Source organism: Salmo salar, chromosome ssa15, assembly GCF_905237065.1.
Source record: "Salmo salar chromosome ssa15, Ssal_v3.1, whole genome shotgun sequence".
NCBI lineage: Eukaryota > Metazoa > Chordata > Actinopteri > Salmoniformes > Salmonidae > Salmo > Salmo salar.
In genome coordinates, this window is record NC_059456.1 from 101,851,725 (window position 1) to 101,878,241 (window position 26,517).

Consider the following 26,517-nt stretch of genomic DNA (forward strand, 5'->3'; position numbering starts at 1 on the left):
ATAAGACAAAAACACTATAGTAAATACTACAGTAATGTCTGCAAAAACATTACAGTAAATACGACAGGATACTACAATTAATTACTATAGTGTATATACTACACTTTTCTTTTACTACAGTATTAATACTATAGTTAATTGTAAATACAACAGTAAATACTACAGTGAATACTACAGTAATATAAATATAGTAATACTATAGTATTTTTTTCATGTGTTTCCTTTCTCCTGTGAAAGCAACCCGATGCAACCTGACACTTATAGCTGAACTCTCTCACCCTAATTCTATTACCTCTCATGTTTACAGTTACAGGAGGACTTAGGCCTACACCGCAGGCTACCAATTGTGTGCTTACAGTATAGGTACAAAACTGTTGATGCCATTTAATCACATCAAGCGTCTCAGAGTAGGAGTGCTGATCTAGGATCAGTTCCCCTGTCTTATATTTTATTAATTATTATCAAAAATTATGCCATGGCATTGTTGAATACTCGTTTCTGATTGGCTTGAAGGACATTCTAGAGTGTGCATTATTTCCTTACAACGCACTGTATATCAGCACTGTACAATTCAATGGCTATAGTTCATTCTTACATGGTCTATTGAGCTGCTTTTGAAAGCAAAAGTCGAATTGAAAACATTATTGTCATTGTTGAATTCAATTTTCATAATAGCAAGCTAGGACTGATGGCCTGGTTAGCTAATAGTCAAGCCTGTTTGTTTGGTTACCAAGGCAACTACTGTAGCTAGCTAGTAAACTTGTTAGCTACTTCAATGGATGTTGAACACGTTTCTAGTGGCAAATGAACACATTTGTAGTAGCAAATGTGTTAAATTATAGCCATGGTGTAAAAGGGACAATCAACTCCTGGCTCTATGAGTTCTCTGGAAAATAATGCAACTCCGTGGAAGATTAGTTCCACTCAGCTAGTGCTTCGTGGAACAACTTCCACGTCAGTTCATTATTTTCCAGGGAACTCATAGCCCCTCATTGATTATCGCTCACTTATAATAATGCTAAAACTGATCTTAGATCTGCACTCCTATTCTGAGATGCTTTTGTGAGTACAAGGCCTGGATTTATGGGCATGAGCCTGAGGCGTGAGTTGTTCAAAATAGAAGCACAGAAACTGCTTCTCTGGTTTATGATTCAGGAACTACTCTGCAGTCAAGATACATCTCTGGCATAGATCAAAAGCTTGGTGTACTTTTTGAAACTATGGTCGGGACGACAGCTTTGCAGATTTAATGACACGTTCAGAGGTATTTCTTTTGGGTAATGAGGTTAATATATGGATGTACAGGCGCCAGTGACAGCCCTCACCCAATGACCCTGGATAAAGAGTGTGTGTGTGTGTGTGTGTGTGTGTGTGTGTGTGTGTGTGTGTGTGTGTGTGTTCGGAGATGGAACGGTTGTCACACACCTAGGACCTAAGCCTTTTGCCGCTCTATAGTGTTTTTGATGGATGACTCTCATGCACCAATGACAAACAGCAACGCAGGGCAGGCCGGCATATTATAGCCTGGTTTACTGAGTTAATAGACACAAGCTCCTTAGTTTACTCGGAATACAACTTAGGTAGCCAATTCAATGTACTTTACACACTATTTTCAGGTTAAAATAGTTCCATTTCACTGTGACTGACCAGGCTTTAGAGAGATGTTTAATCATTTTGTCTCAAGATTTGCAATGAACAGGGACAGTTGATGAACTACTGTTCTTACAATACAAAACATTTGTAGTACATATTATATGACTGATGTTTTTACAACCGTCTGAAGTAAAGCAGTGTAATGTTACTGTGAAAGTAACATGTCTAAAATGTATCTCCCTATGTAATGGGTAAACATTTACTCTGTCTGATTTAAAGTTTAATACGTCTATTTTGAGAGTCTGATACCTTTGCATTAAACGTTACAGTAAATCTTACTTTGAGGGACCAAATGACTCATTCATTGTGAGTCGGAGGCCTATAAGCCATTATTCACTATTTCCTCAGCTTGCTTTCCACAGGCCGTCCATCATTCTCCTTAGTTCCTGATCTGTTCTGAAGGCTCCTCTTATCTCTTCTACTTAATCGTATGTTTAATCAGTGCTGGGGCTGTGTAGCTGGAGAGAGTGCCCGGGCATATTCAGTGGGGCGCACAACGGAAAACGTTTTAAAACAGTCTGCAACAGAAAGTGAGCGTTTCTTAGTTCAGGTAGTCGTCCCTCTCTGTTTCAGTCCGCTTTCTTCAGTTTGGTGCCTAATGAATATGGCCCTGAGGCTGTCTCCTTGGGTCTGGCTGGAATTTGAAGGCTGTATGTGGGTGTGGAAAGTGTCTCTGACGGGTTAGCTTTACGCTCCCTCCAGTCTGCTCAGCTCCTCTATTGGAACCACATGTCGGCTTGCACAAAACACGACACAGATCAGGGGAGGCCGGGAGGGGACTGGCTGGCAGCTAATCTGTTCCAGCATTGCTGTAATAATACTGACGTTACTAGAGGGAGGGTAGATAGAAGGTAAAGAGTGTGCACCAAATATTTGCCCATAGCAATCTAACCACTTGGGGTTCCCTGTAGCTCAGTTGGTAGAGCATGGTGTTTGCAACGCCAGGGTTGTGGGTTCGATTCCCATGGGGGGCCAGCACAGAAAAAATGTATGAAATTGTATGAAATGTATGCATTCACTACTGTAAGTCGCTCTGGATAAGAACGTCTGCTAAATGACTAAAATGTAAATGTAAAATGGAATCAAAGGAGCTTTGAAGGATCTATCTTTCACAATAATTAATTTTCTTTTTAACCCAGAGTAGATGCTTTAACGAAAATCACCCAGATTATCTTGTAAGGCTAGCTGACACAGAGTGGGCATCTTGTCATGTATACCAGATTGGGTATCCAACGATGTGAAGACAGTAGGCATAGAGAGAACATGAAGTTATCTTCATCTTCCTCCAATCAGCCCCACCATCCGCCTGCTTCCCACTGCTGGCTTTATTGCCTCTTAAGTGAAGCTGCTCTGCAGAGGTGGGCATGGTTGATCCTTGGATGGGAGACCAGATGCTGCTGGACGTGTTGTCAGAGGGCCAGTAGGGGGCACTCTTCCCTCTGGTCTAAGGAGACCCCAATAGCAGCGGTGATTTTTTTTTATAAATAAATAAAATAAATGTATACCCCGTTTTTCTCCCCCAGTTTCGTGGTATCCAATAATTGGTAGCTACAGTCTTGTCTCATCGCTGCAACTCCCGTACGGACTCGGGAGAGGCGAAGGTCGAGAGCCATGCGTCCTCCAAAACACGACCCACCAAGCCGCACTGCTTCTTGACACAATGCACATCCAACGCGGAAGCCAGCCGCATCAATGTGTCGGAGGAAACACTGTACACCTGGCGACCGTGTCAGCATGCACTGCGCCCGGCCCGCCACAGGAGTCACTAGTGCGCGATGGGTCAAGGATATCCCTGCCGGCCAAACCCTCCCTAACCCGGACGACGTTGGGCCAATTGTGCTTCGCCTCATGGGCCTCCCGGTCGCGGCCGGCTGCGACAGAGCCTGGGCTCGAACCCAGAATTTCTGGTGGCCTTAGAACACTGCGCCACCCAGGAGGCAGAGCAGCGGTGAATTGAAATGGTGGCTGAACTTACAACAAATGCCTCGTTGTACGTTGTACATTCTCACCTACTCTTTTCTGTATGGTCATTAGCACAGTATACATAATCCCAATTTATTGGCGCATTGAACCTCAACGCACGCCATAGTTTAAAAACTCTGTGGATAGTGCTAAAACAATGACGTCACATCTACGTATATGCACGTTCACCATTGTCCCCATGAGTTACAGTAACTCTGGGTCATTGAAACCCATTTTGTAATGTGGGAAATCACGCCACACCACCGCTGTGTCAAGGCAAGAGCCTATCAGTAAAGAATAATTAATCACCGCTCCATTAAATACTCATTGTGATAAAAAAAATGAAGAAAGGACCGGGGCATTATAACCCCAATTTCTTCAGTGAGACTTACAGTGCCTTCAGAAGGTATTCATACACCTTCCACATTTTTGTTGTGTTACAGCCTGAATTCAAAATGGATTAAATCGTGTTTCTTTCTCACCGATCTGCACACAATTCCCCATAATGACATATTGAAAACATGTATTTAGAAATGTTAGCACAGTTATTGAAAATGAAATACAGAACTATCTCATACAGTGCATTCAGAAAGTATTCAGACCCCTTAATCTTTCCACATTTTGTTATGCTACAGCCTTATTCTAAAATGGATTAAATTGTTTTTTTCCCCCCTCATCAATCTACACACAATACCCCATAATGACTAAGCAAAAACAGGTTAATAGCCCATAATGACAAAGCAAAAACACATTTTACATTTTTTTGCAAATTTATTAGAAAAAAACCTGAAATATCAAGTATTCAGACCTTTACTCAGTAATTTGTTGAAGCACCTTTGGCAGTGATTACAGCCTCAAGTCTTCTTGGGTATGACGCTACATGCTTGGCACACCTGTATTTGGGGAGTTTCTCCCATTCTTCTCTGCAGATCCACGCAAGCTCTGTCATGTTGGATGGGGAGCGTCGCTGCACAGCTATTTTCAGGTCTCTCCAGAGATGTTTGATCGGGTTCAAGTCCAGACTCAAGGACATTCATAGACTTGTCATGAAGCCAATCCTGCGTTGTCTTGGCTGTGTGCTTAGGGCCGTTGTCCTGTTGGAAGGTGAACCTTCGCCCCAGTCTGAGGTCCTGAGCACTCTGGAGCAGGTTTTCATCAAGGATCTCTCTGTACTTTGCTCTGTTCATCTTCCCTCATTCCTGACTGAGTCTCACAGTCCCTACCACTGAAAAACATCCCCACAGCATGATGCTGCCACCACCTTGCTTAACCATAGGGATGGTGCCAGGTTTCCTCCAGACATTATGCTTGGCATTCAGGCCAAAGAGTTCAATCTTGGTTTCATCAGACCATGTTTCTCATGGTCTGAGAGTCTTTAGGTGCCTTTTGGCAAACTTCAAGCAGGCTGTCATGTGCCTTTTACTGAGGAGTGGCCACTCTACCATAAAGGCCTGATTGGTGGAGTGCTGCAGAGATGGTTGTCCATCTGGAAGGTTCTCCCATCCACACAGAGGTACTCTGGAGCTCTGTCAGAGTGACCATCATGTTCTTGGTCACCTCCCTGATCAAGGCCCTTCTCCCCTGATTGCTCAGTTTGGCCGTGCGGCCAACTTTAGGAAGAGTCTTGGGGGTTCCAAACTTGTTCCATTTAAGAATGATAAAGGCCATTGTGTGACCTTTAATGCTGCAAACATTTTTTGGTACCCTTCCCCACATCTGAGCCTCGACTAAATTCTGTCTCGGAGCTCTAAGGACAATTCCTTCGACCTCATGGCTTGGTTTTTGCTCTGGCATGCACTGTCAACTGTGGGACCTTATATAGACAGGTGTGTGCCTTTCCAAATCATGTCCAAACAATTGAATTTAGCACAGGTGAATTCCAATCAAGTTGTAGAAACATCTCAAGAATGATCAATGGAAACAGGATGCACCTGAGCTCAATTTCGAGCCTTATAGCAAAGGGTCTGAATATTTATGTAAATAAGGTATTTCTGTTATTTATTTTTAATAAATTAGCAAACATTTCTAAAAACCTGTTTTTCGCTTTGTCATTATGGGGTATTGTGTGTAGATTGATGAGGACATTTTTTTTTAAATTTAATCAATTTTAGAATAAGGCTGTAATGTAACAAAATATGGAAAATGTCAAGGGGTCTAAATACTTTCCGAATGAACTGTACATCCCTGAGTCAGTACTTTATATAAGCACCTTTGGCAGTGATTATGACTGTGAGTTCAGTGCTTTCCACACCTGGATTGTGCAACATTTGCCCTATTTTATTTTATTTATTTTATTATAAACTCTGTCAAATTAGTTGTTGATCATTGCTAGACAGTCATTTTCAAGTCTTGCCATAGATTTTCAAGTATATTTAAGTCAAAACTGTATCTCAGCCACTCAGGAACATTCACTGGCTTCTTGGTAGAAACTATAGTGTAGATTTGGCCTTGTGTTTAAGGTTTTTGCTCCCAAACGTAACACTTTGTATTCAGGACAACAACAAAGAAATTAGCTTTGCCACATTTTCTGCAGTATTACTTTAGCGCATGTTTTGGAATATTTTTATTCTCCACAGGCTTCCTTCTTATCGCTCTGTCATTTAGGTTAGTATTGTGAAGTAACTACAATGTTGTCCTCAGTTCTTCTCCTTTCACTGTCAGCGATTTCTAGGAGTGGTGGTAGGAGTCAGGCGCAGAGAGCAGAGGTAAGAAAAATGCGTTTATTCCTTAATACAAAAAACGGTCGACGCCAACAACCGGCGTGAATAGCGAAGTGCCCAAATAACAACGGATCCACCTTACGCATACAAAACAACACAAGCAGATCGCCAGCACATCCAACAACAAAAACACTCTGACGAAAATAATCCCACACAAACCTGGGCGGGCTAAACAGGCTTAAATAACCATAAATCAAGAGACACAAATAAGGAACAGGTGCAAACAACAAGACATACCAAACGAAAAGGAAAAAGGGATCAGCGGCGGCTAGTAGGCCGGCGACGACGACCGCCGAGTGCCGCCCGAGCAGGCAGGGGAGCCACTTTCGGTGGGATTCGTGACATTCACAGCCAGTAAACTCTGCAACTGTTTTAAAGTCACCATCGGCCTCATGGTGAAATCCCTGAGCGGTTTCCTTCCTCTCCGGGAACTGACTTAGGAAGGACGTCTGCATCTTTGTAGTGACTGGGTGTATTGATACACCATCCAAAGTGTAATGAATAACTTTACTGTGCTCAAAGGGATATTCAATGTCATCTTTTTTTTTTAACCCGTCTACCAGTAGGTTCTCTTCTTTGCGAGGCATTGGAAAACCTGCCTGGTCTTTGTGGTTGAATCTGTGTTTGAAATTCACTGTTCGACTGAGGGACCTTACAGATAATCATGTTAAACATGCAACTTATTACTGTATGTGACTTTTTTAGTCCTGAATATATTTAGGTTTGCGCTAACAAAAGGGTTGAATACTTATTGACTCAAAACATTTCAGCTTTTCAATTATTATTAATTTTAAAAAAAATAATCATTATAGGGTATTGTGTGTAGGACAGTGACCAAAATAATCTACATCAAAATCTATTTTAAATTCAGGCTGTAACACAACAAAATGTGGAAAAAGTCAAGAGGTGTGAATACTTTCTGAAGGCTCTGTATAGCTCATCCCTTATTTGCCAGATGTGAAATGCTGGATATTAATTTGATCACCCTGTTGCATGAGAACTTTTCTGCAAAGCAGGAAATGTAAAACGTGTTGTGTATTTAAGGTTTAAAAACAACTTCTGAAGTTTGTAATTTCGACTTTGACATTTCAGACTTTTTTCACGAAAAAGACTGTATATCAGCCCCTACAAAATGTCCATTAATTATAATTGTTGCTGCAGGATTATTTTCCTGTTTTAGCAAAACCCTGCCTTCTCGATGCAGAGCAGGGACTTCGGAAGGTGGCCCTATAGCCGCCCTACACTTCATCATCAGCGGCATAGTGCGGTCGCTCAGTTAGTTTTTCATTAATAGACCTGCCACTTTAAACTGATGCATGGGGTGCCAGCCGAAGGCCTCTTGAAGTGAGACCAGCTATACTGCTACACACACAAACAAACACACACACGCGCACACACCTCAACAGACTGACAGCTATTGTAGTCCTGGATGTTGTATAGTCTGACCACACTATAGTCAGTAAAGGTCATAACCAAAGTAGTTGTTCAAATCTACATATAACCTACAATAGCGGAAACATTTTCCCTCTGACGATTGGAGGCAGTAAACAGATGAAACCCTTTATTGTTGATCAATAAAGTACAACATACATCACATACATTACCAGTCAAAAGTTTGGACACACTTACTCAATCAAGGGTTTTTTCTTTCTTTTTACGATTTTCTACATTGTAGAATAATAGACATCAAAACTATGAAATAACAAATATGGAATCATGTAGTAACCAAAAAAAGTGTTAAACATATAAAAATATATTTTAGATTTTAAATTCTTCAAAGTAGCCACCCTTTGCCTTGATGACAGCTTTGCACACTATTGGCATTCTCTCAACCAGCTTCGTGAGGAATGCTTTTCCAACAGTCTTGAAGGAGTTCCTAGATATGCTGAGCACTTGTTGGCTGCTTTTCCTTCACTATGTGGTCCAACTCATACCAAACCATCTCAATTGGGTTGAGGTCGGGTGATTGTGGAGGCCAGGTGATCTGATGCAGCACTCCATCACTCTCCTTGGTCAAATAGACCTTACACAGCCTGGAGGTGTGTTTTGGGTCTTTGTCCTGTTGAAAAACAAATGATAGACCCACTAAGCGCAAACCAGATGGAATGGTGTATCACTGCAGAATGCTATGGTAGCCATGCTGGTTAAGTGTGCCTTGAATTCTAAATAAATCACAGACAGTGTCATCAGCAAACCACCCCCACACCATCACACCTCCTCCTCCATGCTTCACGGTGGGAACCACACATGCAGAGATGATCTGTTCACCTACTCCGTGTCTCACAAAGACACGGTGGTTGGAACCAGAAATCTCACATTTGGACTCATCAGAACAAAGGACAGATTTCCACCGGTCTAATGTCCATTGCTCATATTCCTTGGCCCAAGCAAGTCTCTTCTTATTATTGATGTCCTTAGTAGTGGTTTCTTTGCAGAAATTCGACCACGAAGGCCTGATTCACACAGTCTCCTTTGAACAGTTGATGTTGAGATGTGTCTGTTACTTGAACTCTGTGAAGCATTTATCTGGGCTGCAATTTCTGAGGCTGGTAACTCTAATGAACTTATCCTCTGCAGCAGAGGTAACTCTGGGTCTTCCTTTGTGGCGGTCCTCATGAGAGCCAGTTTCATCATAACGCTTGATGGTTTTTGCGACTGCACTTGAAGAAACGTTCAAAGTTCTTGATATTTTCCGGATTGACTGACCTTCATGTCTTATTAAAGTAATGATGGACTGTCGTTTCTCTTTGCACTGTTCTTTCCATAATATGGACTTGGTCTCTTACCAAAATAGGGCTTGGTCTTTTACCAAAATAGGGCTATCTTCTGTATACCACCCTACCTTGTTACAACACAACTGATTGACTCAAATACATTAAGAAGGAAAGAAATTCCACAAATTAACTTTTAACAAGGCACACCTGTTAATTGAAATGAATTCCAGGTGACTACCTCATGAAGCTGGTTGAGAGAATGCCAAGAGTGTGCAAAGCTGGCATCAAGGCAAAGGGTGGGGTCTTTGAAGAATCTCAAATATAAAATATACCTTGATTTGTTTCACACTTTTTTGGTTACTACATGATTCCATATGTGTTATTTCATAGTTTTGATATATTCACTATTATTCTACAATGTAGAAAATCGTAAAAATAAAGAAAAACCCTTGAATGAGTAGGTGTGTCCAAACTTTTGACTGGTACTGTACTTTATTAACATCTACATCTTACATATTTAAATAATATTGTTTTTATATTCTTTGGTCTCACTATGTTTGTGATAATGCTCAAATCTGGATTGAATAAAATGTCTGCAAAATGGCAGGTTTTGTGCCTGATGGTGGCCTAACAAACCCAAACAAATGGTCGGTCATGTCACGATCTGAAGTCTGTGGGTTTGCGGCAATGTTACATTATTTGGAGGAAAGTAGCGGAAGTGTATGTTGAAAGTGTGTGTGTGTGTGTGTGTGTTTAACTATACTTGTGGGAAGTCCCCACAGGAATATTTTAAATCGAACAAGAATTTGACAAACTGGGGACATTTTGTTAGTCCCCACAAGGTCAAATTCTATTTCTAGGTGGTTTAGGGTCAAGGTTTGAGCCAATCAATGTTATGGTTAGAATTTGGTTTAGCGTTAGGAGCGAGGGTTAGTTTTCGGGTTAGGAGCTAGTATTCGACCAGGGTTAGGAGCTAGTATTCAACCAGGGTTAGGAGCTAGTATTCGACCAGGGTTAGGAGCTAGTATTCGACCAGGGTTAGGAGCTAGTATTCGACCAGGGTTAGGAGCTAGTATTCGACCAGGGTTAGGAGCTAGTATTCGACCAGGGTTAGGAGCTAGTATTCGACCAGGGTTAGGAGCTAGTATTCGACCAGGGTTAGCAGCTAGGGTTAGTTTGGGGTCAAGGTTAGGTTTTGGGGTTAGGGAAAATAGGACATAGGACTCTGAATGGGACTGAATTATGTGTCCCCTGAAGGTTAATTATACGTGTGTGTGTGTGTGTGTGTGTGTGTGTGTGTGTGTGTGTGTGTGTGTGTGTGTGTGTGTGTGTGTGTGTGTGTGTGTGTGTGTGTGTGTGTGTGTGTGTGTGTGTGTGCATGCGTGTAGAGTTTTGACTTCTGCTGTTATTTCAACATGCAGGAACACATACATGTGGCCATAACTATCCATCAGGTCGCTAGTATACAAGATTGTGTTGGAATGTGTGTGTGAATGCATTAGCTCAGTCAGTACATAGTAGGGATCTGACCCTGACACTGTGGTGGTCATGTAGGCCTGGATAGAAGACTCCCAGGATCCTTAGCCTTCATCCGCAGGGCCAACAGGCTGGATGACTTATACTCTGTCTCGGGCCCCGGCTCAAAGGACTGGCCCCCGAGGGCCCCAGGGAAGCTGTGGAGGGAGTAGAGGCCGTTGATGCCAGGGTGGTGTTGGGGGTGATGGTGAGGGTGGTGCGGGTGGCTGGAGGACGGGGGCATGCCCATGAAGCCCACAGAGGGGAGGTTGCTGTGGGGATGGGGGTAAGGGCTCATACAGGAGGAAGACATGGTGTCAGGGCCCAGGACACAGCTCCCGCCAGACCCCCCACCCCCTCCTGCACCTGGCCACAGGTTGCTCTGCATCTACAAGGGAAGAGAGCAGTCTGATTAGAGACCAATGACGAAGCTCCACCGATAGGCTGCATAAAGATAATTCCCATCATGCTATTTGAAATGTAAATGCCAATGCTTGGTAATTCAATATATGGGTCTATCATTATTGATTGATTTGATTGATTGGTTTAAATGATTCTAATTAGTGTGTGATGATAATGATAGGTCATAGGTCACTTGCTATAACCCTTCTATGTGTCAGTGTGTTTGCTATCTAGTACCTATTGGAGGGAGGCAGGAGGGAGATATCATATGTTGTGACCAAAGATCTATGTGTCAGGGTGTACCTGATACGTAGAGACAGGGGCGCAACTTTCACTGGGGCACATTCTGAAATTGCATTTTTGTCCCGCTCAGATTTGTCATTGGAATGTGATACAAAAAGAGGCGATGGTGTTGCTTTAGGACCATGCGGACGCCTCTGAGCGGTCGGATAGGCTGTTTGGAGTGTTTTGTTAATAATAATTATGTCCCCCCCCCCACTTCTAAAACCAAAGTTGCACCCCTGTGCGTAGATAGATCGTATGTCGTGACCAAAGATCTATGTGTTTCAGGGTCTACCTGGTACGTAGAGATATCATACGTAGCAGCAAAGTGGTTTCGCACCTCCTGGATCTTCCCGTAGCGTTCTCTCTTCCTCCACTTGGCCCGGCGGTTCTGGAACCATACCTGACGAATGAAGAGAGAGAGATTGGAGAGATGATTTTCTCTACCATTATATAGGACCCCTGCCTTGCCATGTTCCTACCTGCCTGAAAGAATTTGGCTTCAATTGGTTTCAATAGAACATTTAAATAGGCCCTGGAATATTGATTCATCTGGGGGGGACAAATATCTAATAATATTGCAAACTCTGTTAAAAACTAGAGCAGCAGGGTAGGGGACTTTATATTTTCTGTGTAGAGTGGCATTATTCTACCTGTACACGGGCCTCTGTGAGTTCGGTCCTGAGGGCCAGCTGTTCCCGGGCGTAAACGTCAGGGTAGTGAGTCTTCTGAAACACCTTCTCCAGCTCCTCCAACTGGAAGGTACTGAAGGTGGTGCGGTTACGACGTTTCTTGTTCTTGCCCGATAGGTCGATTGAGTCTGCTATGGAGTCCCCTGGTTGGAGACCGTTGGTTGGCTCCTTCAGTTTGATGCAGCAGTCTGAGCCAATCACGGGATAGCCCATGGGCTTGGGACCCGCCTTCTCTCTGGCTGAGGGAGGGCATACAGGGAGGGAAAGAGAGAATGGTGGTTACATGTAAAAACAAAGTGTGTGTGTGTGTGTGTGTGTGTGTGTGTGTGTGTGTGTGTGTGTGTGTGTGTGTGTGTGTGTGTGTGTGTGTGTGTGTGTGTGTGTGTGTGTGTGTGTGTGTGTGTGTGTGTGTAAAGTACATTTCTGTGTTTAAGCAAGGCTCAGATGTCTACCTGTGGTAATGTTGTCACACAGAGATGCTCAGAATACACAGCCAACCTAAGGCTAGCTAGGGATGGTTCATTAGCGTCCACTGTAAGAGGCAGCAACGTAACATTCTGGATAATAATAAACAGGATGCAGCCACGCAGGCTTGTCTTTTCTCCGGAGATATGACTAAGATCTGAACGAGAACGTTCCCATGTTGTCTCAGGGGTCTCCCAGCTCCTCCTCCCCCAATACGAGGTATGAAGGCCTGATTAGAAACGACGAATAGAGTGGTAACTGTAGTATTATGTAAAACACTAAGTGAGCTGCTTGTTGTATCGTTTTACTATATGAACAAATCTGCATGAGATAGTGTTGGAAATAAACTTTAGTCAGAAATAAATGATGGTTTAGTCAGATCTGACCAGACACAACATTCCAGCCTACTGCAACACTGTTTGTTCTGATTTGCTGTGAACACCCCTCCTTTAACTGAAGGTCTTGAATCACTGAGCAGAAAACAAACTCTGTGTGAGTCCCAAATGTATTAGTCCATTTAGAAAGTTATAAATTCGACCCCATTTGACCCAAATTTGATAGAAAGTACGATTGTGTGTATGAAATAACAAACCAATGAAATGGAAATCTACACTGAGTGTACAAAACATGATCAACAGCTGCTCTTTCCATGACAGACTGACCAGGTGAATCCAGGTGAAAGATATGATCCCTTATTGATGTCTCTTGTTAAATCCACTCCAGTGTAGATGAAGGGGAGAAGACAGGTTAAAGAAGGATTTTAAGCCTTGAGACAAATGAGACATGGATTGTGTATGTGTGCCATTCAGAGGGTGAATGGGCAAGACTAAAGTTTTAAGTGCCTTTGAACGGGCTATGGTAGTAGGTGCCAGGCGCATTGGTTTGTGTCTAGAATTGCAACGCTGCTGGGGTTTTCACGCTCAACAGTTTCCCATTTGTATCAAGAATGGTCCACCACCCAAAGGACATCCAACCAACTTCACACTGTGGGAAGCATTGGAGTCAACATGGGCCAGCATCCCTGTGGAATGCTTTCGACACCTTGTAGAGTCCATGATGAGTGGATGACTGGACTGTACCATACTGTTTTACTCTGGGCGTGTTTGGATGACTGAACTGTACCATACTGTTTTACTCTGCGCGTGTTTGGATGACTGAACTGTTCCATAATGTTTTACTCTGGGCGTGTTTGGATGACTGAACTGTACCATAATGTTTTACTCTGGGCGTGTTTTTAGTGCATTACTGTTGACCGGGACCCTTAGGACTCTGGTCAAAAGTAGTGCACTATATAGGGAAAAGGCACTATATAGGGAAAAGGATGCCATTTTGGATGTAACCCCCTGATGCCTATTTAGATCCAACCTCACGTCATAGTTCATCATGCCAAGAGATTGGAAAGAGGTTATTAAGATTTTACAATCTAAGAATAAGTATTCAAAAAGACATCAGACATGCTGTAGTGTAGCTTTTACCAGTGGTGTAAAGTACTTAAGTAAAAATACTTGAAAGTACTACTTAAGTAGTTTTTTGGGGGTATCTGTACTTTACTATTTATATTTTTGACAACTATTTATTTTACTTCCTTACATTCCTAAAGAAAATGATGTACTTTTTACTCCATACATTTTCCCTGACACCTTAAAGTACTCCTTAAATGTTTAATGCTTAGCACGACAGGAAAATGGTCCAATTCACGCACTAATCAAGAAAACATCCCTGGTCATCTACTGCCTCTTATCTGGTGGACTCACGAAAACACAAATGCTTTGTTTATAAATGATGTCTGAGTGTTGGAGCATGCCCCTGGCTAGCCATAAATTAAAAAAACAAGAAAAGTGTGGCGTCTGGTTTGCTTAATATAAGGAATTTGAAATTATTTTTACTTTTGATACTTAAGTATATTTTGGCAATTGCATTTACATTTTGATACTCAAGTATATTTAAAACCAAATACTTTTAGACTTTAACTCAAGTAGTATTTTACTGGGTGACTTTCACTTTTACTTGATTCATTTTCTATAAAAGGTATCTTTACTTTTACTCAAGTATAACAATTGGGTACTTTTTCCACCGCTGGCTTTTACCAAGAGCCCACATCCTCTCTCCCTATGGTCCAGTGTAATTGGAGATGCACAGTATGTGAAATGCATTACAAAACTGTACAGTCGAGATAAAGTCCAAATGGACCATTGTGAGTATATACTGACATCACGGGGTAATTTCAGCTGTTCTCTCCCTGACCTCTTGTTCTGTAAATGAGAAATGTAACATTTCGGGAGCATTGGATTGGGTTTAACAGTATTTTATAATTGACTTCTTATGCAGATTAGATAATGAGATTGAAGTCTTGAAGCATTAGTAACAAGTTTTGATGAAATAGCATTTTTGTAATTTAACTTTTCCAAATGTAAAATGTTTTATTTTTAATCATTTTGCATTTGTACATTTTTTTTTTACTGTGAAGGTCAAGAAGTGTCAACATGCATGAGATCTCGGGTTATGAATACCTGGTCAATTGAACATCCCCCTATCTCAATATATCTATTTCTTTGTATAACATTTTTATGCTATGTGGTATACCATCCCACTGCTCTACCATCCTTAAACCCTAACCCTCCCCCCCTTCCAAGCACTGATAGACAAAACATGAAGACTAGTCTGCCTTTGAAGGTGTGTGAGTCTGACTGTGCCCCAGAATGTTGGACAGCAAGCAACTGTCATGTGGACCACATCTCCACTCAAATCTGACCCAGAAAACCAACTCAGGTTAAACTGCTTTAGAGTTCACTGACAACAAATGGATTTCTCTTGTCCAAAAAAAGTATTCTAATCATACCAATATTTGGGGCTCTCAGAAACCGCAGTATTATATAGTCAACAACCACTATTTTGAAATTGTTTCTGAAAACTCTTTCATAAAACCCCTTTTTGTGCGTGTGCGTGCGTGCACGGCGTGCATGCGCACTAGTGTGTGCGTTCCTGCGTGTGTATGCACGCCTGCGTATGTGTCAAGTGTGTGAGCGTGGGTTGTGTTTGCTAATATCTGAAGAATCTAAGAAAATAAATCTTCATTCAAGACCACAGTCAAAGCCTATACAATATCATCCAGTCAATTTGACATCAGACCATGCTGTTATCTAGATTGTAGATAAAGAGGAACTGTCCAGATGGAGGCTCTCTGCTCCATCATATGGCTGTCTTTGGCAACAACATGAATCAGACTGATATGAATGTTATTCTGAACACATACATCACCAAGTCCTTATCAGAACTCACATGCCTTCACTGGCAACTTTAGAGGATGGATTTCAAAACTTCAATAAATAATACTGAAGGACCATGTCATATCCTAAGACTTGAGTTCATGGGATATTATACAAGTTTAATAAAGTGTTTCTAACTTGGACTGCTGTATTGTTGCGTGCCTCAAGCCAAAGATAAAAAAAAATACAAAAATCTAATCTCACATTAAATCATCTCATCATTACATTATCAAAACATCTGAGTTGGCCAAAGTTTTATCTCATTTGCATTTTCAGTTTTTATATCTTTAAGTTAATCTAGTTCTAATTTTGAATTCAGTGGTATAAATTAATTGAATATATTTGACAGTTATTTAGAGAATGTTCTAATGTGGTTAAATGTGATGTTATTGCAAAAGAAAATGTCATTGAAAAGTTTGATGTAAACAACAAAAGGACACGGAGTCAAATTTAGCATAAAGGACATCTTGAGAATCTAATTTGGATATGTGCAACTTTACTTAGCTATTCAGAAACAAAAACAAAACTTTCAGATAAGAAACATGATCAATTTCAAATAAACTCTAGCTGTATTATTATTTATTTTTTTAATTTATGAATGTATTTTGTGAAGGCTGCACGGGATTGATGTGTTTATACCGCACGGATGGAAGCTTCCTGCACGGACGCCGTAATCACGCACCGAGACGGCTCATTCACTTTCTGACCTTTGGCCCGCTCGCACTTTACATCAAAACTAATTGTGACTACCACTGTCAAGTGCAGATCAAACCTGATGACATATTTATCACCAGTGAGGTGCGTCCACTTTTACCAAGTGATTTTTACATTGTGATAGTTTTGTCACCAAATGTAAGCTAAGGTAGCCTAAAGGCTAAAATCGTTTTTTAGATATAGTTGCACATTCATTTCAGAAGGCCTAGACAATTACGTGGGCTATATCATTTTGTAGTCGTCTAGGCTTATAATCGGCCATGGGCTTATATATGTGTTTCAACATTTTATTAACATTTTATAGGCAACATTGGGGGAAATTATGTTCACCAAAATAAAGAATTGAAGTTCTGAAAAGGAACTCGCAAGGAATAAAATATAGGCCTTAATTCAAAACGTTAAACTAGTATTATCATTTGTAGAGTAAATAAGCCGTAGCAGCATTCAGATCTATACTACAAAGTAATTCCGTTTTTGGGGGGATTTTGTTTGATCCGGGCCTGCTGTGTGGACTAATAAAGTCTTTCGATTGTCATTTGGAACACTGTCATAATTTATTCAAACAAGCTGAATAATAATACAATTGTAGGTGAACAAATAAAATCAGACATTTAGTGAAAATGAATTACGATCATTGGAGACGTTTTTGTCCAAGGCCTTGCAAAATACGCAGGCTGTGCAGCGCCAAAGAAACTCTGAAAATGTATTTATCCGAGTCGCCACACTATAAAGACAAACTTGAAACAATTTGAGGTAGCTGGTTACAGAAATATTGATCTCCATTATCTTTTTCACGATGGATTTTGCCTGTTTGATTAGTCAAACTGTTTCCACAGGCAATAGACTCAGAACATTATTCAGATAGGCCTATATTATTTTGGTTAATAGCCTACTTTATAATAATAATAATAATAATAACGATTATTCTGATAATTATGACTATTTTCGTAGTCTCACCCACTGATGGCCGTGATTTCGATTATTTTAATAAAAACTCCACTTACCCTCCGAGTAATTTTCATAAAACGAGCCCTTCCCGCTTACTGATAAAACCTTTTGGTCCTGATTAATATTTTCCATGTATTTGTTGTGTTTGTTGGGCAAGGCGCGAGGATTCGTGGAGGCTGCCCCGTGCGTAAAGTCCGCGGGCGCGCCGTCGTTAAACCGTCCCATGGAGCTTGAGTAGTTGAAGTCACCCTGGAGACTCAGACGGTGAGCGAGAGGAAGATGTGTACTTTTCTGTAGTTCATCGCAGGGAAGGAACGAACCTCCAGAACTATTCTGATCCAAACCGGGAGAGTTATTCAGTCGTGTCCGGTTTGGCTGCGAAGAGAAAGACAAACAACTGTCCGCCTCCATCATGAGGTCAGTCCTGCATGCACTTTAACGACTCTACTCTGGTCCCGGTTACAGGAAAGCAAGGTTTCTTTGCGAGCGCGTGTTTTTTCTTACTCTTTTCTTCATTTTCAAGTGGGTGGGATTTAGGAGATCATGAACAAAGACCCGTGAAACAGGGAGGACCAAGCGGGACAGTGGGTTGATATGATCCGCCAAGAATTCAATCACGTGTGATTCCTGTCGTTACAATTAACCATTTAAATCCTCTTTCATTTTGTTAAAAAAACAAGCAAATGACTAATTCGGGCAGGGATATAGAGAGCATTTTACGCAAGGCACATTAAACAAACATGAAGGCGTTTTGTTATGTTCAGTGCCAAATGGCCAAATGCGCCCGAGGAAATGTATTGGTGCCCTCATTTTTTTCACTTTGTTTTACAGATTATATTATTTTAGACCCAACTGGCCGGATTAATGTCAACGCAACAGTAATTCTTTGTGATTCAGTTCAGGGAATGTGTGGGGGTTATCTATGAATATCTTGTATTATATTGCATCATAATCTGTTGGCTACAATTCATGCACAACGTTTGATTTTCAAGCTCTTTATGATGTTCTTTCTCAAATGCATTCTACTCGAAATGTTAGAATACGCATCATTTCAGGAGAACACTGCCGATACATATTAGAAACAATAGTGGGCCATTTGTTAGGCTTTTTTATAATGCTGTTGGCTACATTTTGAATATCCACAACGAAACTGAACTAAGGCATTTTGGTTGAAGATGAATATCACCTAAAATCTACTGAATAGACGAGATAACTTAGTTATGCGCTAGCTTCTTTTTTCCCCCCATCAATTAGACTTCATAGAACCGTTCAAGTAATAGTAACAAGGTTTGTCCTTATACTGCCGGGTCCCTTGAATAATGCATTTAACACCAAGAAAACGAATACAGAAATAATGATTTTGTTACCACTGCCATGTCCTAACAGCCTTTAGACAGTCTGGACGGGTAGAACGTTTTGGCCATCTACAACCTCTGCTTTTTGGATCGTCTTGGCGGGAAGACAGTGTGGCATTTATTATCTGTTTACTACATGTTTTACTTTGGTAATGGTATTAATATGTGTGTGTGGGGGGGATAATGTTATCATTGACAGACTGTGATATTCGATGTGGATATTTCTTGCTTACTTGTGGCATTTGCTTGTTTCCATTTATTTTCAAAATATCTTATTTTCCAATTCTTGATACAGTCTTGAGTTAAAAACAACAATAAAATAAAATTGCATGAAATCAAATAGAGCATAAGGACATTTAAAATAAAAAAAATCTATGTAATAACTCAGTTACATTTGATAATTCCAAATAAAAAAAACGTCGAAACAAACGAGCAGTTGATTATTTCAGAGGTCAGAGTTCAATAGAAACTGACAACCGAAGATATTCAGAATAACCATGTACAATATCGAATGAAATAAACCAGGGCCTCGTTTCCCACAGCCTTTTGTAGCATTATGATCGTTAGAACCTTATAACTTCAGCACGAAGTTGAAAACAAATACAAAGTTGCCAAAGTATTTGCAATTGTTACAAACAAGTGAAGGATAAAAATCATTCAACTGAAAACCGAGACGACTGTAATTAAAATAGACATGTAGGCTACAAGTGCCTATTTCAATCATATTGAAATCAATTTCATGTTCAATCAATTGAGTTCTATTTTACGACTAAGCTACAGTTTGTAATTTTTTTGCCTCAATGTGTTTCATGACGTGTGACAAGATGACAACAATAATGTGTCCAATCTGTGATTTAGTGCATTAGTATTGGTTAAAAGCATAATATGCCGCCTCAATAGCCTATCTGCAGCCATAGATGGTAATATCTCTCTAGGAGCTGATCCGTCGTCAGAATTGTGGAATAATTCGAATGTTATTAAGGTAACATTTGAATAGAGGTAGCGAACTTCTCTCTTCGTGCTTGTTTGGAAAACTTAAAAAGTTGACTAGAAAATAACAATGCATCTGGTACGATCATCGTAATGCTTAAGTTAGAGCTCAACTGGGAAACGATACATTAGAAAACACCTACACATTTTATACATGTCAATGGAACATTATCAGACATGTAAAATAAAGATATTTTGATTCATTAGGCGTACTGAAGGCAGATGATACAGTATCAAAGGCAAACATCGTCAATCACCAGCCATAAAAAGGCTGAACAGGTAGAGAGAAGGTCGTAAAGTACCGAAATTAAAAATAACGACAGTTCATTTTAAAAGGGAAGGTTCGTTAAATAGTTGTCAGATCAGTAGGCCTAAATAGTCTACTTCATAATAAATAAATAAAAGCGTTTTTGCCTATTTTCGAGGCTAAATATAGTGCTGGTGGGCATCGCCATCACCTCAAACATGAATTAATTGGAGTGTAAAATTACCGAAGTTGTGATTTCACAGAAAATAAATCAGATTGAAAGGGAATTATTTTTCTTCTCAGGGAATCTAGGCCTACAACCTTTAGAGTTCTATTTGAAATGGACAGAAGAGCTTAACCAATTTAAGACACTGTAAAACTTCAATGCTTCTCAGTTGGCTTTTAAATGAACTTTTCACTACTCAGAAGTATATTTCCAGGTGAATAGAATGAACCTTAAATAACGTCAGCTTCTACTAAATAGTGCTTGGAACTTGAGGTTTTGACAACAACGTTAAAGTTATCGGAAATACTGAAAACATTACTACTTTACTGTGATTAACATAATGTGACTATAAAAATAGACCTTTAAGCACTCTCATTAAATTCAAACGTTTTATGGCGGGCAGTCCAGGGTCAACCTATCATTTATTTTTCCTAAAATAAAAAGCTACAAGATAGGCAAAATAAAGTTGTCGCATGAGCAAACAAGACATAAATACACACATTCTCTGATTCTAATTTTCACTCTTTAAATATAAAACACACAAAGTTTGACTACTCTGCAGAAAGATGTAGCCTGTAAGATTAAAGGATTCTGACTGTTGATATTGACATGGGCTCTCCAATCTGCGCCATCTCTAAACACGGTGCACTTACGGAGCTCAGAAATGGCAACGTTGGTTTTGAAGACCTCTCATAATCTTTTGGATACATATGGAGGCCGCATGGAGCCAAACCTGATGGACAAGTGTGTAAACAACCGCGCCATTTGGGTATATAGGGGACATAAGTACCGTTTTTATTTAGTGTGGCGTTCCAAAAGTCTAAACTGTCAACAGAGAAGGGAAGCTATATCTCTTCACTATAACATACCGAAATTGCATGACGTGTGCAGTTAGAGGAAATGTCGACCATTGCAGAACTCGTTTTCTAGTTTATAGTAGGCTACTGTATTACTAACATATGCCTAAATTCACTCTACAGCACAGCCTCCAACAACAGCCCACTGGGCACACACTGGTTGAATCAACGCTGTTTCCACGTCATTTCAATGAAATTACGTTGAACCAACATGGAATGGACGTTGATGTCTGTGCCCAGTGGGATATCTGTGGATCTACAGCCAGCCACATTCCCAAGTTGGTCATTTCAGAACAAAATTAGATGTCCATGAAACATTCACAAACAAACACCTGCATGTTATGATTTTACTCTCCTGACCCAAAAGGAACGATCGTGACCTTAAAGGGGTGATCATGACCCAAAAGGAGCCATCGTGACCCAAAGCCAGAATGCAAGCTGGTTCTAGAAGTTTCTCACACAAATTACAAAGACATGACTACTTAACAAGTGGAGAAGACCAGCTGCTTTATGATCTGGCTGATTTGTGTCCTTTAACTTAATGCAATTAATTAATGTGCAACATGACTCCGATTATGTTATTTGGGTCAAGACAAGAGAGCACGTAGAGTTTGGAGAGAGTGTTGTCTTGGGGTCTTTCCATGTGATTCCAGGAGATAAGAGGTGCTCAAAGTTGACCCATTTTTGCATACCCACCATACCATGAGACATCCATGTCTTCATGACTGACAAAGATAAACGGTTGAGTTTGATATCATTTGAAAGCTTACAAACAGGGTTGTCAAACTAATTAATCATTTCTTGAAAAAAAAAAGTTTTTTAATTAAAAAAAGATATTTTGGAAACACTTTATTTTAAGGGTCCATAATAAACCATGTATAAAGCATTTATAAACCATTTGCTTATCATTTATGAATCATTACTCCAACATTTGTAAATGTTAGTAAGCAAGTTATTCACACACATATATATATATCACACACACACACACACACACATATATATATATATATATATATATATATATATACATATATATATACATATATATATAGTGCCTTCGGAAACCAAGCCATGAGGTTGAAGGAATTGTCCGTAGAGCTCCGAGACAGGATTGTGTCAAGGCACAGATATGGGAAAGGGTATAAAAAAATGTCTGCAGCATTGAAGGTCCCCAAGAACGCAGTGACCTCGATTTTTAAATTAAAGATGTTTGGAACCACCAAGATTCTTCCTAGAGCTGCCCCCGGCCAAACTGAGCAATCGGGGGAGAATGGCCTTGGTCAGGGAGGTGACCAAGAACATGGACGGTCACTCTGACAGAGCTCTAGAGTTCCTCTGTGGAGATGGGAGAACCTTCCAGAAGGATAACCATCTCTGCAGCATTCCACCAATCAGGTCTTTATGGTAGAGTGGCCAGACAGAAGCCACTCCTCAGTAAAAGGCACATGACAGCCCGATTGGAGTTTGCCAAAAGGCACCTAAAGACTCTCAGACCATGAGAAACAAGATTCTCTGGTCTGATGAAACTAAGATTGAACTCTTTGGCCTGAATGCCAAGCATCATGTCTGGAGGAAACCTGGCACCATCCTTACGGTGAAGCATGGTGGTGGAAGCATCACATTGTGGGGATGTTTTTCAACAGCAGGGACTGGGAGACTAGTCAGGATCGAGGGAAAGATGAATGGAGAAAAGTACAGAGAGAGAGATCCTTGATGAAAACCTGCTCCAGAGCGCTCAGGACCTCAGATTGGGATGAAGGTTCACCTTCCAACAGGACAACGACCCTAAGCACACAGCCAAGACAACACAGGATTGGCTTCGGGAGAAGTCTATGAATGTCCTTGAGTGGCCCAGCCAGAGCTTGGACTTGAACCCGATCGATCAACTCTGGAGAGACCTGAAAATAGCTGTGCAGCGATGCTCCCCATTCTGAATTCTGAATCCGAGGTGCTAAAGGAGCTCCTTAAACTTGACCCCCAAAAAACATCTGGGTCAGATGGTTTAGACCCTTTCTTCTTTAAGGTTGCTACCCCTATCATCGCCAAGCCTATCTCCAACCTTTTTAACCTGTCTCTCCTTTCTGGGGAGGTTCCCATTGATTGGAAGGCAGCCACGGTTCATCCTTTATTTAAAGGGGAGATCAAGCTGATCCTAACTGTTATAGGCCTATTTCTATTTTGCCCAAAAGTGTTGGAAAAACTTGTCAATAATCAACTGACTGGCTTTCTTGATGTCTATTGTATTCTCTCTGGTATGCAATCTGGTTTCCTGCTCAGGCTATGGATGTGTCTATGCAACCTTAAAGGTCCTCAAAAATGTCACCATTGCCCTTGATTCTAAGCAAAGTTGTGCTGCTATTTTTATTGACTTGGCCAAAGCTTTTGATACGGTAGACCATTCCATTCTTGTGGGCCGGCTAAGAAGTATTGGTGTCTCTAAGGGGTCTTTGGCCTGGTTTTCTAACTACCTCTCAAAGATTGCAGTGTTTAAAGTCAGAAAATCTGCTGTCTCAGCCACTGCCTGTCACCAAGGGAGTACCCCAAGGCTCGATCCTAGCCCCCACGCTCTTCTCAATTTACATCAACAACATAGCTCAGGCAGGAGGAAGCTCTCTCATCCATGTATATGCAGATGATACAGTCTTATACTCAGCTGGCCCCTCACCGGATTTTGTGTTAACCTCTCTAGGGAGTGTGGGACGCTACCGTCCCACCTGGCCAACATCCAGTGAAATTACAGAGCGCCAAATTCAAAACCAGAAATAGTCATTATAAAAATTCATGAAACATACAAGTGTTATACATCGGTTTAAAGATTAACTTCTTGTTAATCCAACCACGGTGTCAGATTTCAAAAAGACTTTACGACGAAAGGAAACCATGCGATTATCTGAGAACCGCTCACAGCAGACAAATCATTACAAACAGTAACCAGCCAAGTGGACGAGTAACAAAAGTCAGAAATAGCGATAAAATTAATCACTTACCTTTGATGATCTTCATATGATTGCACTCCCAAGACTCCATGTTACACAATAAATGTTCGTTTTTTTCGATAAAGTCCCTCTTTATATTCAAAAACCTCAGTTTTGTTGGTGCGTTTTTTTCAGTAATCCATTGGAACAAAGCGCGGTCACAACAGACAGACGAAAAATCAATAAAGTACCATAAAAGTTCGTAGAAACATCTCAAACAATGTTTATAATCAATCCTCAGGTTGTTTTTGTCATGAATAATCGATCATATTTGAACCGGACAATAGCTTCGTCAATAGAAAAGGAAAAACAAGAAAGGCACGGTCCCGGTCACTGTCCTCTCATTGAAAGTGGTGTTTCTCCCTCATTTTTCAGAGTAAAAGCCTGAAACAATGCCTAAAGACTGGCCGCATGTAGTGGAAGACATAGGGATCGTGAACTGCATCATAAGTCTTTGTATGGTGGATAGGCTTTCAATGGAAAAACAGGCATTTCAAAATAATAGCACTTCCTGGATGGATTTTCCTCGGGTTTTCGCCTGCCATATCAGTTCTGTTATACTCACAGAAGCTAGGAAACTTTAGAGTGTTTTCTATCCAAATCTACCAATTATATGCATATCCTAGCTTCTGGACCTGAGTAGCAGGCAGTTTATTTTGGGCACACTTTTCATCCAAAATTACAAATGCTGCCCCCTACCCTAGTGAGGTTAAAAGCTCTACAACAAACCTTTCTTAGTGTCCAACAAGCTTTCTCTACCCCTAACCTTGTTCTGAACACCTCCAAAACAAAGTTAATGTGGTTTGGTAAGAAGAATGCCCCTCTCCCCACAGGTATGATTACTACCTACCTTTAGAGCTTGAGGTAGTCACCTCATACAAGTACTTGGGAGTATGGCTAGACTGTACACTGTCCTTCTCTCAGCACATATCAAAGCTGCAGACTAAAGTTAAATCTAGACTTGGTTTCCTCTATCTTTATCATTCCTCTTTCACCCCAGCTGCCAAACTAACCCTGATTCAGATGACCCCGCTACCCATGCAAGATCACCGATACATCATTTATAAATCACCAGGTAAGGGTGCTCTCGAGCGGCTAGATGTTCTTTACCATTCGGCCATGAGATTTGCCACCAATGCTCCTATAGGACACATCACTACACTATCAGACTCAATCATGGACACTCTTACTGATAGTTGTGGCTGCTTCGTGTGATGTATCGTTGAATCTACCTTCTTGCCCTTTGTGCCCAGTAATGTTTGTACCATGTTTTGTGCTACTACCATGTTGTGTTGCTGCCATGTTGTTGTTATGTTGTGATGCTACCTTGCTATGTTGTTGTCTTAGGTCTCTCTTTATGTGTGTTTTGTCCTAAATTTATATTTTATTTATTTTTTACTTTTAATCCCAGCCCCCTGTCCCCGCAGGAGGCCTTTTGCCTTTTGGTAGGCAAAAGGCCTACCAAAATTTGTTCTTAACTGACTTGCCTAGTTAAATAAAGGTTAAATGCAAATAGAAATAAAATCCAACGTGACAGAGCTTGAGAGGATCTGCAGAGAAGAATGGGAGAAACACCCCAAATACAGGTGTGCCAAGCTTGTAGCGTCATACCCAAGAAGACTCGAGGCTGTAATCGCTGCCAAAGGTGCTTCAACAAAGTACTGAGTAAAGGGTCTGAATACTCATGTAAATTTGCTATTTTTGAAATAAATTTGCAAAAATGTCTAAAAACCTTTTTTTGATATGTCATTATGGGGTGAATTTTTCCACATTTTGTTACGTTACAGCCTTATTCTAAAATTCATTAAATATTTTTTTTCCTTCATATATACACTGCTCAAAAAAATAAAGGGAACACTAAAATAACACATCCTAGATCTGAATGAATGAAATAATCTTATTAAATACTTTTTTCTTTACATAGTTGAATGTGCTGACAACAAAATCACACAAAAATAATCAATGGAAATCCAATTTATCAACCCATGGAGGTCTGGATTTGGAGTCACACTCAAAATGAAAGTGGAAAACCACACTACAGGCTGATCCAACTTTGATGTAATGTCCTTAAAACAAGTCAAAATGAGGCTCAGTAGTGTGTGTGGCCTCCACGTGCCTGTATGACCTCCCTACAACGCCTGGGCATGCTCCTGATGAGGTGGCGGATGGTCTCCTGAGGGATCTCCTCCCAGACCTGGACTAAAGCATCCGCCAACTCCTGGACAGTCTGTGGTGCAACGTGGCGTTGGTGGATGGAGCGAGACATGATGTCCCAGATGTGCTCAATTGGATTCAGGTCTGGGGAACGGGCGGGCCAGTCCATAGCATCAATGCTTTCCTCTTGCAGGAACTGCTGACACACTCCAGCCACATGAGGTCTAGCATTGTCTTGCATTAGGAGGAACCCAGGGCCAACCGCACCAGCACATGGTCTCACAAGGGGTCTGAGGATCTCATCTCGGTACCTAATGGCAGTCAGGCTACCTCTGGCGAGCACATGGAGGGCTGTGCGGCCCCCCAAAGAAATGCCA

At 40.9% G+C, this 26,517-nt stretch overlaps 1 protein-coding gene across 2 annotated transcripts; it reads right to left on the reverse strand.

Annotated features, from left to right (window-relative positions):
- Positions 1-9,448: 9,448 nt before the first annotated feature.
- LOC106572846 (homeobox protein aristaless-like 3) lies at positions 9,449-17,922 on the reverse strand. 2 transcript variants are annotated; one of them, XM_014147381.2, is made up of 4 exons: positions 17,390-17,922; positions 11,902-12,179; positions 11,589-11,651; positions 9,449-10,952 (listed from the first exon to the last, which is right to left on the reverse strand). In XM_014147381.2, the coding sequence occupies exons 1-4, from the start codon at positions 17,745-17,747 to the stop codon at positions 10,596-10,598; spliced, it is 1,056 nt and encodes a 351-aa protein (XP_014002856.1). In that variant the 5' UTR covers positions 17,748-17,922; the 3' UTR covers positions 9,449-10,595. The 2 variants fall into 2 exon arrangements, with proteins under 2 accessions (XP_014002856.1, XP_014002855.1); XM_014147380.2 differs by having other exon boundaries at positions 11,544-11,651; positions 17,390-17,918.
- Positions 17,923-26,517: the final 8,595 nt, after the last annotated feature.

What these genes read in the sequence shown, in the direction of transcription:
- LOC106572846 (XM_014147380.2), bottom strand. Translation starts at nt 17,747, where the DNA reads ATGATGGAGGCGGACAGTTGTTTGTCTTTCTCTTCGCAGCCAAACCGG. An exon ending in TTATGAAAATTACTCGGAGG is followed by an intron (nt 12,180 to 17,389) that starts GTAAGTGGAGTT and finishes GCCCTCCCTCAG; the next exon opens with CCAGAGAGAAGGCGGGTCCC. An exon ending in ATGATATCTCTACGTACCAG is followed by an intron (nt 10,953 to 11,543) that starts GTAGACCCTGAA and finishes CTTCCCTTGTAG; the next exon opens with ATGCAGAGCAACCTGTGGCC.